The 13,955-nt window shown below is 40.1% G+C and overlaps 1 protein-coding gene across 2 annotated transcripts in view; it reads left to right on the top strand.

The window, feature by feature from the left end:
* The window catches only part of VPS13D (vacuolar protein sorting 13 homolog D (S. cerevisiae)), a 104,119-nt gene extending 91,249 nt beyond the window's left edge, over positions 1-12,870 (top strand). For both annotated transcript variants that reach the window (XM_010005122.1, XM_010005121.1), the window contains 3 exons: positions 7,202-7,333; positions 11,350-11,590; positions 12,379-12,870. In XM_010005122.1, the coding sequence (XP_010003424.1) occupies positions 7,202-7,333; positions 11,350-11,590; positions 12,379-12,510 (505 nt within the window). In that variant the 3' untranslated portion in view covers positions 12,511-12,870. The remainder of the gene's footprint in view (positions 1-7,201; positions 7,334-11,349; positions 11,591-12,378) is intronic.
* The last annotated feature ends 1,085 nt before the right edge of the window (positions 12,871-13,955 follow it).

Raw genomic sequence — 13,955 nt, 5'->3', positions numbered from 1 at the left:
AAAATCCAAGCCACTTTTTTTTCAGTACTATTTTATCCATAGGTAGCTGCTTTTTTGTTCAGAGATGTCTTCTGGGTTGTTCTACAAACTCTTTCATACAGATGGAGCTATTTATTGCCTTGATGTCACCTCATTTAGCATGTGGCTGGTATTTTTATAGATAATTTCTCCACCTAATGTTGCTGTTAACATGTGGAACACTCTTTATCAGTTTTGTAAGTACAGCCAGTTGAATTGCTCTTGCAACTTTAAAAATCAAAACAAACTTTCTGAGTAGCTTTTTGTTAGGTGAAGTCTGTGCTAAGAGGACTTTGCTGTGCCTGCTGCAGGCCTAGTTGTACTAACTGAAAATATACAAAGGAGAGTCTGAAGAGAAAACATGCAGTCATCCTAGTTCATTTCACACAGCTCTTCATGCACACCTAGCAGTTAATGTCCTGGTGCTGGGTAGGGGCCTCTGGTTTGCTTTCTTCCCTGAAGAGGATTTCCTTTCACAGAAAGGTAGAAGTACAATATGGAAGCATTTCTGTTAACACACAGTATGTTACACTCGAAGTAAAGTGGCCATGTTTGCATTTACAACAAACTGGGCATTGCTTGGCCAGCACTTATGGGTTTTGATGGGGCCATTATAAACATTAGCACAGAAGACTAATGCTCCATCTACTACAGCAGACTGTGTTCAGGAGTTGGAAGGCCCTGTGCCCCGAGGCTGAGTAGTGTTATGACCCTTTAATCTTCACTGAGGCATGTTCAGCTCATGTTTTTCAGATAGGTGTTTGCAAGACATCCCTGCAGGAACTGTAGCTCTTGCATGGAGTCAGAAGGTGAATGAGAGCATTTTTCAACACATTTGTGAGACAGGGACCTTTAAGGTGACAACTGTACTCGTCAGTCTGCAATCAGTACAGGAAGAGTCTGGGAGAGACTGGAAACTGAGATGGCAGTATTACAGTTTGTTAATTTAAGCTTGAGGATGTCAAAGTGCTCCAAAAAGTGTCCGTTTGCTGCGTGGCTGTTGGAGTCAGAGGTGGAGGAAGGTCCAAGGAGCAAGTGCTAGTGGATGCACACAGCAGCAGTGCTGTCAGGGCCCAGCAGCTGTCTGGCACACCAGCACATACAGCTTACCCAGGTCTTGGGTTTGTAGTGTGGCTGTCACAAGAATGTGCCATCTGGGTGAGTACATCTGCTGCTCTGCTGGTTTTGAAGAAGTGCTTCTTTCTGTCTTAATTAAGCACTTCTTACTTTCTTTTCAACTTGGAGCCTGAAGAGGTTGTGTACAATCCTAAATCCAGTGAAGTTTTCAGTTTTGTTTTGACCTTGTATACAAAAGAAAGGGGAAGGGGGCAGAAAGGCTGCATCTCCCAGAAGTTGGCAGGACCAATCTCCGTGATAAACAGTTGCTTCTTCAGCATGCTGTAGTTGCCCTAAAAGTATATTGGGTCACATAAAGGTCTTCAGTATCTGAGCTGGTAGATCCCTCAAAAGAGGAGGGATTTGACTGTAAGTGGGAGGTTTGTACCCTAGGCACCATTTATTTCCATGTTTCTGCCTGAAACTAGCATTTTGGGAGCACATTTAACAAGCACAATATATTCCATGCATTTGCTGGAATAAACGGCGCATATAAGCTTCCTCAGATATGCAGTCAGCAGGGAGCTGTCTGGCTTGTGATTTTACACATTCTTGCATCTAACTGAGATATTCTGATGCCAGATCCAACACTTGGATGGACTGCACCACGGGTGCATTTTTAACACATCTTAAAAGCATCTGTGGCTGAACTGGTGAATGATTCCATCCCAGAGCTGTGCCAGATCTCTGGGTTCAGGTGTCAGGTCTTCAAGAAATGATCTGCTTGTTGGGAGCTGCACCCCCAAAGTCCAGCAGTGGGAAGGAGGCCACTACAGTTACCCTTTGAAATAGTTACTCTGCTTGCAGTCACGCTGGAACATGGGCCCAAGTCACTGGAAGTTCTCAAACATGGAGTACAAACTAACAGTCTGGCCCCTTATGCTTAGTAAATACTGGAGATGCTTTGCTTATCACGAGGCTTGAACATTATACAAACTACAGAGAAAGTACATCAGAGAGGAAAGAATTGTGGAAACTGGAGTTTTATTATTTTGCAAAGGTGTGATACACAGTACAGACCATGCCAGCAGTGCCACACATCTGCTCTCCCTCTGGTCTGATTGTATCATCTGTAGTTTGTTGCTGTGATGGCTGAACTTTAAGGTATATGTTGTTTAGCATTTAATTGATTCTGGCAGTTCCGACTATGCTGTACATTGTGTCCTCCCCATTACACACTGTGAGACAAGTACTGTCTTGTCCTGGGTTTTGTGGAAATCATGTGCATGGGATGGTGATCCTTACAGAAGGCTGCACGTGCAGTTCAGTCTTGAACTCGTCCAACTGTAGCAGGTATTTTAGTTGTATATTTTCTGATAGAAGATGTCGGGCTATTCCTCATTTAATGTGTAAGATTAAGTCACTTCTTGATGTCTGCAATGCACTAAAGCCTCCTTAGACAAAGCACTCCCTGTATTTATGAACCAGACCTTTTTCAGAGCCAAGTAAGTAACAGGCTTGATATTATTTCTTTAAAATACTAGCAGCCATTGACTTGTTTCATAGGCTTCAGTACCTGCCAGCTTTCCTTTGTTTGAACTAAGGTTGTTCTATAATTATTTCAAGGGGTTAAAAATTGTTCCCAGGCTGAAAGTCAGTATGCCAAGTTACAGCCCAGAGCAGGCTTTTAGCAATAACTTTTATGCAAAGCTGAAAAAACAAGTTTACAGTGGAAACACTGATAGAATTTGAGCTGAAGTAGAACTAGTAAGTTACTGCTTTAAATGAGTTGGAATGATGAGGCTGTTAAACTGGAACACCTTTATGAATGTGACACACTGATGACAGTTGCTGGGAGTTTTGGCAGCAAGAACTGTGTTTGCTGAAGAGGATTGTTCCTAGAGAGCGTGGGGGAGAGCCCCGTGGCCAGAGGGGTCTCTGGAGGCTCACCTGGCTGCTGTGCACAGTTGCCTTGTCAGCTAGCAGGGACCTGGGGGTTGCTGACAGGCAGGCACTGCAGCAGGTGAAGTCCCTGTGAAGAGCCTCTTCCATTAAATCTTGCCTTCAGGTGACAGAGTTGCATCTCCTTGCACTTAGAGCTGTTGTGGGTGCAGGATGTGGGGTGTTCTTCACTCTCCTGACTGGATCAGAATCTGTACATGTGGCTCAAGTTGGGCTGTTTGAACAGATCAGTAGTTGCCAGTGCTGCTCTCTTACCAAGAGGACAGATTAGAAATTCCACAGACACATTTTAAATTTATTTAAAGTTCTAGTGGTTGCTGTGTCTGTCAAAGGGTTTCTCCTTGTTGCTTTTTTCTCTTGGGAGAAGTTGCTACATTTCCTAAAGTTTTTTTATTCCGAGTAGTAATTCTGGGTGTGATACTAAGGAAACTGAAAGATGCAATAGCAAAACCACACTTTTATTTGTATATAACTTTAGAAGTGCAGTGTTTTGTTTCACAGACTATCATTGTTTGATATGTAGTTTGATATCTTCTGATTTTCATTTTGAATGTTTTTGTCAAAGCAATCTAGGTACACCTTAAGGAAACTTTTTAGGTCTAAAAGATGCTCAGAGGTGATCAACAGTTACTGTTCTCAAAAACACTGTGAATTTATGCACCTCAGCAGAAATCATATCTATGTATCTGGCAGCATAAACCTGAGAAGGGTAGATGTGTAGTGAAGGACCAGGGAAAAAAAATTGTTTAAAACATCTAATGTTTCTTCTAGTTTTTTTTTAATCTAAGTTGGCAAATAATTGCCACTAATAATATCTGAACAACTTCCTTACCAATGGCTCAGTGATAAGTTTGATTAAAAAACTTCTGGCTTAAAACTGGTCAACTAAATCACAAGATCACAAATCACAAGAATTCTGTGAACTGTTAGCAAAAGCCAACCAATTAACACTGTTAACTGTTTTTAGTGTGCACACAGCCATCTGAAATGAGATTCTCCAGTGTTCAGCTTTGTCTGAACAGTAGAGAACTGGAGTGTGTGCCTCAACCTTCTGACACCATTTCCAATCTCTTTGTGTCTTCATTCAGCAGCACTCTTCCCTGCTGTGACTAGTAGACATGAGGGCATTTCTGTCTTGTATTGCCTTTGTGTGCTTATTAAAAAAGAATGAGCAAATCTGTTGAGTGCATGTTTAATGTAACACAGATGTGGGCACACCACTGCTTATTCTGCTTTACAAATCTTCAGCTTTTTGTATTTCATCAGTGTTGCTTATTATTTACAGAACGTAACTTGAGACAGTAGAACAAATTTTTAGATTAAAAAAATCAAGTCATGTGGAATGTTTTTAGCTGTTCAGACCAAACAGACCACTTTGCCAAGGGGCTGATGGAGCTAATCAATGCAAGTTATGTTGGCTGCAGTGGCACGTAGTTGAAAAGCAGCTGACCTTCTTAGCACCAAATGAGAATTATCTTTTATCACCAGGATGAACATTTTAGCATGGAGGAGCAGTGAGTGCAGGAAGCAGTGTACTCTTCAGTACTTCCTCCCTTTTAAAACAAAAAACAAAACCTAAAAAAAACCAAGAGCCAAACCCACAACTCAGAAATCACCATGTCTCCCAGAAATTCATGGTGGCCCCTAGTGCTTTTGCAGTACTAGTACTTTCTCTATGATCTCCTAAGGCAGAAAAAATGTTACATTTCCTTGGGATACATTGGATGAAAAGGCTGTTTTCCCCTGATTTTTACAGCAGCCTTGCAATGCCTCAGGTGTCTCTTCTCACAGTTCTACAGAAGATAGTACAGCAGAATGCTGATGTGAAAGACAACTTGTGTGAAAACTGGTCTGCAGTGTTGTTACTCACTCCCATGTGGATGGTTATTTGACTCTTTTGAATGCATAATAGGAAAGTGCCTAAGTGAAAAGGGCAATAGTTAATTAAAAGCTGTACATCATGCTTCAGACATTCAGTCTTTAAACTTGTCAACAGAAGCTACAGGTGCTGTAGAGAGGTCTAACAGCTCATGGGGGCATTTTGCCATTTTACTGCTTTTGGAAGTTAGGAAGCAGGACCAACAGCAAGATGTGAATTACAGTGCTTGGAACCCTTTAATTTCTTTGGCACTTTGCCTCAACATTTTGCATCTCATGAAGGCAAGCATATACTTTTGTTTAGTGCTTTGTAAGAATCTAATAGATAAAAGGAGGCACTTACTTGTTCACTGCTGGTGTAGAGTCAGAAAGATACTGCTGTGTAACTGTCTGGTACAGATTAATTCTGTTTATGTCTAAACAACCTAAGGGGCAGCAGAGGTGACTTGCTCTGGAGCTGTAGCACTTAGTAGTGAAGTTCTAACCACTGCATAGTGCTGTTATTCAGTGAACTAACTTTAAGCTATTAATTTTTATTAAGTCATACTCGGGTTGTAGAAGTCACGTGTTTACCTAGTGTTTGGGTTATTCTGATTAGAAATGCCAACAGAATGATACAGTTTTAAGACACTGCACTTTTTGCATATGAGAAAACTAAGTACTTCATGCAGTAGATGGCAGGTTTCATACTGGTATTTTTTAGCTTGGATGTGTAACACTGTAATTAACTAATAAATGTCTAACCAAAACTGAAAGCTGTGCAGCCCTGCTGATAAACTGACTTTCCAGCATAGTTCAGCTGCAGTCAACAGCTTTTTGTCTCTCCTGAAGTTCCTCTCAGCAAAGATCAGTGATATGCTCTGCTTCTGAGCCACTGGCACTTGTTAGGCAGGTCAGGGATGTAATAATCTCATTAGCAAGATCAGAACTTACCAGATAGTCATAATGCATTAAGAATACATCAGCTGATGTTTTTCTCTGCCAGGATAGCCAACACACTCTGAGAGACCAGTTGCCCAATGGAAGAGCAGCAAAGGTGATATTAAGTCATGAATGACACGTGAGAGATTCTGTTCCAGTAACATTTACTGCAGCCAAGAAGGGAAGGGACCAAAACAAAAAAACAGTCAGTCACCATTAAAAGGCAAGGGTGTCAAAGACTTGAAGGAAAACAACTTTTAAGAGGGTGCATGGGTGTCAGGTCTGGGCAGGACTGCTGAAAGGGAAAGGTAACAAAGAAACAAGGCTCTGGAGAAAACATCTGCAGAAAGCAAAGCTTAGGAGGCAAGTACTCTTGTGTGCTGTTGCCAAGCAGCTTAAAAAGAAAACTCATTGTTACATGGGATTTTTTTCTGTCTTTTGATCAAAAAGGATGGAAGCAGTTCATGCTATAGGATCGCTACAAAGTGCTGAGATGGGAAGTAGCACGAATCAAAAATGATGCATTTGGCTTGGGAAATTAGTAACAGCAGTAGCCTGAAAGAGAGATGAAAAAACATGCAGCAAACCTGAGTGATGCTGTTGGGAAAGGACGGAGAACAGTGCAGGGCTTGGCAGCCTGTAACACAATTCTTCAGGGGCAGGGTGTTCCAAAAGCTTAAAGGGATTCAGAATATTATTTTTTAACATAACACTGCTAAGGGAGGAACCCAGTGTGCAGATCTTTAGCACTGCAGCCAGTCTTAACCTCTGAGGTCTGTTAGGCCACGTGTGTTTATTTTTTGTTATTGTAGTTTTGTCATAGATTTTACGTCAAGAAAGGTAAAGTGTGCTAAACTCTACCACAGAGACTCTAACAAACTGTGGGTTTTTCTGTTGTCTTAGCTGCATGTTCCTATTTCTGTAACACTTCAATTTCCAAACCACTGCCCCTGTCCAGCAGTGTGCACTCTGCCTAGGTTGATGCACTCCTATTTTCTTTAGCTAAGTCAGAAGACACAGTCAAATCAGGAGAATTCTGCTGATGAATAGCTCCCAAAAATCTGCAGACATTACCGTCACTTTAGGTTGTTTCTTCCTGTTGTTAAATTTAGCACAGTGTCCATTAATTGTAGAAGAGGGGGAATAATTTCTTTGAAATGTAACATTATGTGAATAGGCACCATGTCTTCAGATCAGGTATTACAGAATCTACTGTATCTGTATTTCTGAAGATCTTGTATTTTTAAAGGCTCTGTCACACCTCTTATTTCAAAATAAACACAACTTTCTGTGCTGAAAGGATTAAGTGGAAGGCAAAGCTCTGCTGCTGCACTAACTACTTCTTCTGCATCCTTTCTGCACACAGGACACAAGCAGAGAGAGTGAGGAAGCCACGCTGCTGCAGAGGACCTCAAGGGCTCTTGCCCCGCTATTTAGAAAGTCAAGCAGAAGGACAAGAGCAGCTGTTCAGACTGACAGACAACATCCAAGATGAGTTGTAAGTGCTGACTTGTACAGTTATTTTAAGTGCTTCTGTTTGCTGCCATCATATCTTCATGTCTTTGGGGAAGAGGCACTAACACTGCTTTACATACGCACACATAACACACATTTTGTTTCTGTTCTCTTGGTACTGATCAGCAGCACAGCATGAGCACCTGGTGGCTTCCACAGTGGCTTGTCCACTTCCTGTCTACAAACATGACTGCAGGTGCCAAAGGGTTACCTTGGGGCAGTTGTTGCTGCCATTGATGACACAGCACATCCAGAACTACAGCCTTCATCTGTTGACTCCTGCTCCTAGTAGTCCCCAGTTCCCTTCTATCACTAAAAAAAATATCTCAGTGAGTTTCTATGTAATCGTGAAGCTACTTAACATGCATAATACATGTCCAACCTTCCACATGCATTGAGAAAACAAGTGCATGTTTTAACCCTGTACTCCTCTTCCTTCATAGCATCCATACAGGCAGAACTAGTGGCTCTTACCTTATATTTTTGTCAGCCCAAAGCCTAGTAGAGTGGCTTCTGACTCCCTGGCAGCAATACATGAACCACCTCTGGCCTGTACCGAGTGCACACCAAACTGGTTCCAGTTTAGATGTGAGTGAAGCTAACTTGGATGCCTCTAGTACTTGTTATTCCTGAGCTGTGATTGTTAATGACCAAAATAACCAACAAAATATTTTTTTTTCTCCAGAAAAGTCAATAGTCCATAATTTGCATGGGTAGTACACTAAAGGCACATCTGCATTTGAATACCCTGGATATGGGTTCACGAAAGCAACTAGAAACGGAGTGTGAGAGTCATTAGGGTCAGGGTTGAGAACATGAAAACCCCACAGAGCATGAACACCTGGGAAGATGTATCTTGGCATTTGTTCCTACTGGAGGTGTCGAGTTTGTTGCCTTGGCGTAATTCTTTACTCAGCACCTCTCTACCACAGGTCCCTGAACAGCTGTGTAGTGGTGAGTGTAGGATAGATACTGTGTTTTGCATCTATTATCCATCAGAGAATCTACCAAGGCAAAATTGCTGCTGCTGAAGCACAAAGAGGGAGGTACCAATTCAGCAGAACAGCCTGACTTCACCAGTGTCAGTGATCAGAGAGCCACGTGCCACTCCAGACTGTACCTTCAGCTGCCTGTCAGGAAGTTTGCAATCTGCTGCTTCCATCTCCCTTTAAAGAAGTTTGCAATCTGTTGCTTCCATCTCATCTGTGATTGAAGAAAAAAAAAAAAAAAAAAGGCAAACTTTTTGCTAGTCTACCCCATAAGCAGCAGATCAGTGGGCTTTTGTCATCAAGTCACCCTGTTCATTCAATGTGGCTTTCACCATTTGGGAACATCATTCAACAAGAAAACATTGATTCTGGTCATGGAAAATAAGTACAAAATTATGCCTCTGACTTTTATCCTAGTATCATAATCAGAAACACATTTAAAGACCTGATTATTTGCATATTTTCCTTCAGAGTTAAATCCATAAAAGGGGGTTTAATACCTTGCTCTACTGTTCTAACTAAATGTTTCCACATTTTTTTCCAGTTAGGCTCACTGTTTCACTTCTGGAAAATATTGTGTAATTACTTCCTGATGTTGTTAAAAACCCCACAATTTCTCTAGAGATCTGGTTGCTTCTACTTTGTTCTACTGGATCATGTTTCATTTAATTTTCATTTTATTAATTAGAGAGCTTTTTAATACTGTAGAAGTATGGATAAAAAAGAAGTTGTATCTTGAAGTAGTATCTTCAAAGGTTAAAAATCCATTTTGAGAACTAGACACAGGAATGTAACAGTTGGAAAAAGAAAATGGGTAATGATGCATGACTCAAACTTAGAACAAAATGTAGAACTTGAACTACAAATTAGCTAATGTTTGTGCTTCATCGTCAAATCACTGTCCTTGGTTTCCACTCCTCTAAATACATACATGACACCAGTAAAAGTCTTGTATAGAAAATCAGATCTGTAAGCTAATGTTCATAAGGAGAAAATACAAACTTATAGTCTGATTACCCAGTTGCTTCCACTCAACTTTATAGTAGGTTTCAGTGCCTCAGTTCTCTGGATGTTCCCATATAGTGGGCTGTAGTACCACACATCAGAAAACAGTGCTCTGCTTGTATGGGGACACAAAACCTTCTCAAGTTTCTCAACGTTGCTGTGACAGTTTCTAAGGACAGTGATGCAGTATGAGGGGGGTTCTGGTAATCACCTTTCAAGCTTCTTTCCCCACTGGAAAAGCAGCAAAGAAAAGCCAGTGTGCCACCAAGTTCCCTTTGGTTCCATTTCTAGTGAAGTCTGACCTGAGCCAAAGCTAGGATGTCTGTAGAAGGCTGTACTTGCTTTTCTGTGCTCCTAAGGAACATGACTGCTGTTCTGCAGGCCAAAATGCTGCTCTGTTTTAAGACTGTTGTCTATGACACTTCATAAAAATATTCCTCTCCATCCTAATTAACTTGTATTTCAGAGGAAAAAAAAACCCTTACCCTGAAGTGTTTGAACTGTGATAGAAAACTGAGGGGCAGTTGCTAGTTTCAGTAACTTTGTTAACAGTGTCTGTCACCTAGGGATTTTTCCAGCTGAAATAGATGGTTTTGTCCATTTTGTGTTACTTAAAGGAACATAACTCTGTAATTTCATCCAATGTTAGAACTGGACAAAGTGCATCACAGCCTTTTAATTAGGATGGCTGTGCTCTTCTCAGCACTTAGATGTACATGTAAGTTGTTAAATTGGGTAAGTGTATGTCCTGGTTTAAGCCAGGATGAAGCCCCATGCCTTTCCTGAGTTTAGGGAAGTGAGGGCACATGTCAGCTGGCAGGGCTAGGAGGCAGAGTGCAGGGAAAAGAAAAGTTCAGTGCAGAACATCATCTTTCAGAGGATTATTCATAGAAAAATTACTTGAATTATTCTTTTATACCACAAGAAGAAACTGTGATCTGACCTCTTGAAGTATTTTTGGCTATTCCATTTATAGCTGTGGGTTTATTTGGATATAGCTCAGAGTAATTTGTGCAAAGTGTTACTCAAGTGGCCAATAATACTTTTGGAGATGGCAAACTTTTCTGTCTACCAAAAACACTCAGTACTGACGATCTTCATTGATTTCAAAGACAGTAGAGTATTTTGCAGAACGTCTTAGGACAACAGCAGACAGATTTGTACAAGCAACAGTTCAGGAAATAGTAATTTTGAACATACTTGACAGCATGAGAATCTTTGTTAGGATTTTGTATTTAATTTTCTGAATTTTTCAGCATTTTAAAAACCACTAATGAGGTTCATTTCAGTAGTAAATCTGAAGTGCAGGAGAAGCAGTCATGTGTGAAATATCTATTTCACTGTTGCGTTCCTTACTCTTGTTTTTTTTACACATCAACCTTTTCAGCTATCATAATTCTCAATATTCTTAAGTCACTTCTTTCTACCTCTACTATTCATCACTCAGACTAATCTCTCTGGGGAAACCTGCTTGCTGCTTAACCTTTCACCCCAGTGTTAAACAGCTAATTTCTCTTTTCTAGCTACTGATCCAGGCAGCAGGTTAAACTTTGTTTTTGTTTTAAAAGGCAAGGGAGGTGTGTTACAAGGCAGCACAGGTTTACAATGTGTAGAAGGACAATGCTCTTGTCAGAAATGTCTGCAAACCTTTCATATATCAGCAATAGGTTCAGTACTAGGACTTACAACGTTCCAGTGCAAGGAAATTGCTTAAGCCTTATTAAAGGATATTTTTATATGCCCTTTTAATATTCAAAGCTAAAAGCCAGGCATTTAGTGCTAATACTTGATTTACAGCATGGTCTTTTTTAACTGGGTGAGAGGGTACTTCATCAGCCTGATTTTTAGAACAGTTTAAATTAAATACAGATGAATTGTACATGTTATGCTATTAATTTTTCTAAAAGACTTCTAAAGGTCACTCAAAGCATAACAGGTGAAGACATTTATTAGTTTACTATTTTTAGCTTCAAGTGAATAATTTTTCCTTTTTTCTTCTTTGCAGCTTCATAGCAGTGGAGAACATAGATAGCTACTGTGTTCTCATCTCATCCAAAGCTGTTTATTTCCTGAAGAGTGGTGATTACACAGACCGTGAGGCCATCTTCCTGGAAGTCAAGTATGATGATCTCTACCACTGCCTTGTTTCCAAAGACCACGGGAACGTGTATATACAGCTGACAAAGAAAGCTGTCAATAAAAGCAGTGGTGTAGCAATGCCAGGTCCATCACAACAAAAACCAATGGTAAGGATCAAGCACCTATGATTTCCTTCATGCATTCCTTCTTTCCTCCTTCGGGGTGTGTGCTGGTGCTGAAATGTTTGTAGTCATTAGTGTTTGGTTTCCTGTGCTGCATAACAATGAAACCTTTGTTCTGTCAGCAGTGAAAATTGCTACTGCCCAAAAGGTTTAGTGACAATAGAACTTGCTCCCCAAACTCCTGAGAAAAGCTGTATGTAAAATCTAAAAAAACTGACAGTAGGTAATTTACCTGAGAAAGGCTTTTAACTTTACAATACATGCTTAAATAGATTCTTCTCCTCCTGTACATAGTATTTTTTTACTGCCAAGTATCTAAGATTGGAAACAGTGGTTATGTGATGCATGTAAAAGTTAATCAGAACTCTCACTTCTAAAACCCATTACAGGGGGTTTTTTCTACACTACAGTAGTTGCTCAGGGGTCTGTTTTACAGGCAAGGTTACAAGCTCACCCCTGACCCAAGTCAGTTTACATTCCAAACAGACAAGCCAGATAAAAGTTAGGAGGGGAAGCAAAGGAAATAACTTCATATATTGCAAGATGTTTCTGTTCTTATCCTAAAATATCTATCTCTGTTTACCTGTCTCTCCCTCTCTCACTTCTTCCTTACTTCAGCCTCAGCACTGAGGAGTCTCCAATGAAACATTTCTATTCTTTACAGGAGAATTCAAAACTAATCCCCTCAGCTAGTGAAGTAATAAACAATAAATACATTCTGCTTTAGGCGGCAGCAAGTACCACATTAAGAAAAATCACCTTTCTTTTTGCAGGTGAAAGTGAAATCTGAAGTTCTTGCAGTAAAGCTGTCTCAAGAAATAAACTATGCAAAGAGCCTTTATTATGAACAACAGCTTATGTTAAGACTCAGTGAAAATCAAGAACAATTGGAGCTGGACTCTTGAAACCTCTTCCTTACTGCCAGAGTGAATTGCAGCTTTCAGTCTGGAGCCAATGGTATTCTGAAACCAGAAAAGTACTACATGGGAGGGAAAGAAAGATTATTTTAGTAATTAGCTGAATGGAATAATTGTGCATAAGGAAACAAGTGAGGTGGGCTTTTTTTTTTTTGTAAAGCACTAGTTGTGTAACAAAGATATAACTGAAATGCATTTGGTTCTGGGAAGATGCCCTGTATTTTGCTAACATGTATATATGTAAAAGTGTTTCATGTAAATAAGAAAGTACAGACCAGGGTGTTGGTATAAATAGAAGTCTGTTTACTGTGTAAAGAAATTAAAAGAGCTATACTGAGTCTTACTGCACTACCTGAAACTAGCCATTCTCTCTCTTTTTTTTTCTTGAGAAAGCTGATTTTCACAGTGCAGGAATGTAGATAAATGTTTAAAAAAATACAATAAAATTAAGAGTTAACTGCAGCTGTTGGAGCACAGACATCCTGTAGTTTGGAGCTTTAACACTGTGATTAGGGTGCATTGTTTGGGGTTACTCGTTGGGGGTATTTTCTTAAATCACTAGTACAGCTAAATGCACGTTTACCTCTGTTCCACTGAAATTTCATCCTTGTTTTTAACAAAAAAAACCTGCATTTTGCTTAAGACTCCAGTGAGGACTCACTAAATCATTTACATTTTCAAAGTATTAGAAAGCAAGGAGCAAATTCTGTTCTGAATATAGCACTCTGAAGGGCCCTGCTGCTAAGTTGTTTTTAAAATACTTCAAGTAAGCAGCCTTGGAAACTGAAATCTTTTAACTTCAGGTTTTTTCCTACCCTGGGATGCAGTAAGTGTTTGCACTTGGCTGGTTCGTGTGGAATTCTGCTAGCACTGGAAATCCTGGGAGGGTGAGGGGAGAGGAAATCACTGCATCATTTGTCTTCATGACAACCTCTTCAACACTAAAACTTTTTGAAATAATAAAAATAACGTTTTTTCAACTGTTGTACAGCAAATCAGTGTTTGTCTTATCAACTTCAACCACACTGAAAAAAGGAGGAAAACATATCCTCACATAACTTTCTTCACAGCAACTAGGAAATCTCATGTTCACATTGTCTCCCTGGATGCTGACCTGCATGCATCCACCACTGCATTTTGCTGGGCAGGCTTCAAGTTGTGAACACACAACTTGCCTGAAACTGCTGAGTAACCTACATTCTAAAGCACTATTTTGTAAACTTCTGCCTCAAAGTAAGGAAGCCACTGTAGCTTTACTATGAACTCTAGTTTACCTTTTAATATTCCTTACAGGACTATTTTAAAACTGAAGGTTAGAATTAAACCATTTCTTGAGTCCTGTACAAAGGCAGAGGATTATTGTATAAGGAGAAAAGGTGGTGCCAGTTGATGTGTCTACAGTCTGTGACTGAAAATTTAAAAAATCCATAAAT

The sequence above is a fragment of the Chaetura pelagica genome, unplaced genomic scaffold, assembly GCF_000747805.2.
Source record: "Chaetura pelagica isolate M959 unplaced genomic scaffold, ChaPel_1.0 scaffold159, whole genome shotgun sequence".
Lineage (NCBI taxonomy): Eukaryota > Metazoa > Chordata > Aves > Apodiformes > Apodidae > Chaetura > Chaetura pelagica.
This window is presented reverse-complemented; position numbering and strand designations above follow the sequence as displayed.